Raw genomic sequence first — 3,873 nt, 5'->3', positions numbered from 1 at the left:
ATTTTTGGGTCTAGCTGGCTATTATAGGAGATTTATAGAAAACTTCTCTAAAATAGCCAAACCTTTAACTACATTGACCCAAAAGGACAAGAAATTTAATTGGAGTGATAAGCAAGAAAAGGCTTTCCAGTTATTAAAAGAAAAAATCTGCAGTGCCCCGATTTTAGCACTACCTGAAGGAACCGATGGTTTCGTAGTGTATTGTGACGCATCCCATCAAGGGTTAGGGTGCGTGTTGATGCAAAAGGATAAGGTGATAGCCTATGCTCTCGTCAACTTAAAGTTCACGAGAAGAACTATACTACTCATGATTTAGAATTGGGAGCAGTTGTATTTGCTCTTAAGATATGGAGACATTATCAATACGGTACAAAATGTACTGTATTCACTGATCATAAGAGCCTCCAACATATCTTTGATCAAAAGGATCTAAATATGAGACAACGCCGATGGGTAGAGTTGCTTAGTGATTATGACTGTGGTAGCTGATGCACTAAGTCGAAAGGAACGGACGAAACCACTTCGAGTTAAAGCAATGGGTATGACCATTCATACTAATCTAACCTCTCATATTCGTGAAGCTCAACTCGAAGCACTGAAAGAAGAAAACCTCAAGAATGAATCCTTAAGAAATATGGAAAAACTATTCGAGGTTAAGGCTGATGGAGTCCGATATTTCTCAGACCGAATTTGGCTACCCAATTATGGAAATCTGAGAGAATTAGTGATGGATGAATCTCACAAGTCAAGATATTCGATACATCCAGGAGCTGATAAGATGTATCATGGTATTAAAGACTTGTACTGGTGGCCCAACATGAAGGCCGACATAGCTACATATGTTGGAAAATGTCTGACATGCTCGAAGGTGAAAGCTGAGTATCAAAAACCATCTGGGTTATTACAGCAGCCAGAAATACCCTAATGGAAGTGGGAACAGATAGCAATGGACTTCATTACGAAACTTCCAAAGTCTGCAAACGGTTGCGATACGATTTGGGTAATTGTAGATCGTCTCATGAAATCTGCACATTTCTTACCCATCAAGGAGACTGACAAGATGGAAAAATTGACTCGAATATATTTGAAAGAGATAGTGTCACGACATGGATTACCTATCTCAATTATCTCTGACAGAGATAGTCGTTTCACTTCTAGATTTTGGCAGTCACTGCAAGAGTCGTTTGATACGCGGTTGGATATGAGCACAGCATATCATCCACAAACCGATGGTCAAAGTGAGAGAACCATTCAAACCCTAGAAGACATGTTACATGCATGTGTAATAGACTTTGGAAATAATTGGGAGAGTCACTTGCCATTGTGTGAATTCTCATATAATAATAGTTATCACACCAGCATCAAGGCTGCACCATTTGAAGCACTTTATGGTAGAAAGTGTCGTTCTTCTATATGTTGGATTGAGGTGGGAGATACTCAACTCACTGGTCCAGAAATTATTCACGAGACAACTGAAAAGATCGTACAAATACAGAACCGACTTGTAGCAGCACGCGATCGTCAAAAGAACTATGCCGATGTGCTACGCAAACCAATGGAATTCCATGTGGGCGATAAAGTAATGCTTAAGGTATCTCCAAGGAAGGGAACAATACGTTTTGGGAAACGAGGAAAGTTGAACCCGAGGTATATTGGCCCATTTGAAATCCTTGCCATAGTTGGTCACGTAGCCTATAGGCTAAAGCTACCGCAGGAACTCAGCAATGTGCATGACGTATTCCATGTTTGGAACCTAAAGAAGTGTTTGTCAGATGAAACACTAGTTATTCCACCAGACGAAATCCAGATTGACGATAAGTTACATTTCGTTGAGGAACCAATTGAAATCATGGATCGAGGAGTGAAACAGTTAAGGCAAAGCCGAATTCCTATTGTCAAGGTCCGGTGGAACTCTAGACAAGGTCACGAGTTTACGTGGGAACGCGAAGATCAAATGAAAGAAAAATACCCTCACTTATTCACAAATGTCTTACCCACCGACAACACAGCTTAAATTTCGGGTCGAAACTCCAATAACCTGGGGAGAATGTGACAACCACCAAATTTCAGGTCCATTATAATTAGAAAAAAAATTATTATATGCCCATGCGTTTTAATATGAATACATTTAGTCCATATTAGTAATTATTAATAGATCACTAAGACTTAAGACATACCGTACCATAGGCATGTCAATTATTTGAAAAAAAATAATAATATATAATGACTAAATAAGAAATAATTAATTTACTTAATATTGCAATTACAACTTCTAATAACATTATAGGACACTAAATACTGGTTATTAAAAATCAAAACACATAACTAAATACGTACTACGTCTAAGTGTATATAAAATGATGACCATTATTACTAGTCTATAAATTTCCCAAAATGTTCTGTCCATTTTACTACCCAAGTCCAAACCCACTTGATAACTTAACCCATCTAAATTCTACATGTCTAGGACTATTATTGTGAAGTATAAACAAGGATCTTTTAACAAATATAAATACGTACACAATATAAATTAATACTCCGTAAATTAAAATAAAAGTCCATACTGACAAGATACATCCCATACCATACTCAACCCCACTAGAAACTAACCAACTATATTACATATATGTATGTATACATATTGACATAATGGTCCCCCTTACTTTACCACACATAGTAAGAAAACAAAAACACTTTCACTCTATCTATACTCTCTTCCCTACTGAATTCTGACAGCCCCGCCAGGACCACAACGGATAGCCGCCACACCACCACCAGGACTCCACCAAGTCTCCACCACATCCCCAACAACACCCTTTCATATTCAGGCAGTTTATCTTTTCTACTTACTTATTTTACCTTCCATACAAGACCCATAAAAAAAACACATATATTTTCTTTCCTCATAATATTATATATTAATGTATTTTAATCCATGACTTTTTACTTGAAAAGTTGTATAAAAATGGAATACGTATTGTTCACATATTTCAATTAATCAAAGTCAGGGCCCAAGTACACGAGTGTATTTTATACATGACATACCTACTCAATGGTGTTGAAATATCGACACTTATGTATGGTCTCGTGGATATAAATACTAGTATATGCATATAAATGTTTTACAAAAGTGATAAAAAATATATTTATTACATTGTTTAAAAATCTTATACAAACTATTCATACTACCTGGTTTGGGTACAAAATTTACAAAAACTCTTGACACAAAACATCATCATTTAAGCGAAATTGAATTCTCGTAGATGAAGCCGTCGACATTTCCTAAACATAATCTACTCACAAATTATTAATTTTTTTTATAAGAGTCTACCATAATAAAAATTCTAACAAAAGCTATTATCACATATAAAAGTATACTTAACAATTTTAAAAAAAATTCAATTCCCTCTTATCAACATTATACAAATTAACTAGACATTAGATATATCAACCTTTTATTCAAATAATGACCAAATGAATAACTTTGATTGATACACATTATTAAGAGGAAATATATATTTGTTTGTGCATTAGGTTAACGTCACGCTTCAGACATCTTTTGCATTTTATCACATTCACTACTTCCCACGGTGAGTTTTCATAGCCCCAGTTTACTTATTTATTTTTGGGGTGAAATGCATGCTCTTTACTTTTACGATGAACGCAAGTACCTTAAAAACCGTATGCATAGATTGTACTAAGTCGCACTGTTCACTTAAGGCCTCACTATCATTAAACGATTAGTTATGGACTTAAACATAGATATATTGAATAGTACTATTTGGGATTGACACTCCCCATCCGGGTTGGTAGCTCCAACTTGACCTGCAGGGTCGAACGAATGTTATATATTTGGAAAACTTGAGTACTCTG

The 3,873-nt window shown here is 35.7% G+C and overlaps 1 protein-coding gene across 1 annotated transcript; it reads left to right on the top strand.

Annotated features, from left to right (window-relative positions):
* The first annotated feature begins 472 nt into the window (after nucleotides 1-472).
* Nucleotides 473-925, top strand: LOC122609859. Its single transcript, XM_043782802.1, has one exon. It carries the CDS (start codon nucleotides 473-475, stop codon nucleotides 923-925), a length of 453 nt encoding a protein of 150 aa, XP_043638737.1.
* Nucleotides 926-3,873: the final 2,948 nt, after the last annotated feature.

This window comes from Erigeron canadensis, chromosome 8 (genome assembly GCF_010389155.1).
Source record: "Erigeron canadensis isolate Cc75 chromosome 8, C_canadensis_v1, whole genome shotgun sequence".
Taxonomy (NCBI): Eukaryota; Viridiplantae; Streptophyta; class Magnoliopsida; order Asterales; family Asteraceae; genus Erigeron; species Erigeron canadensis.
This window is presented reverse-complemented; position numbering and strand designations above follow the sequence as displayed.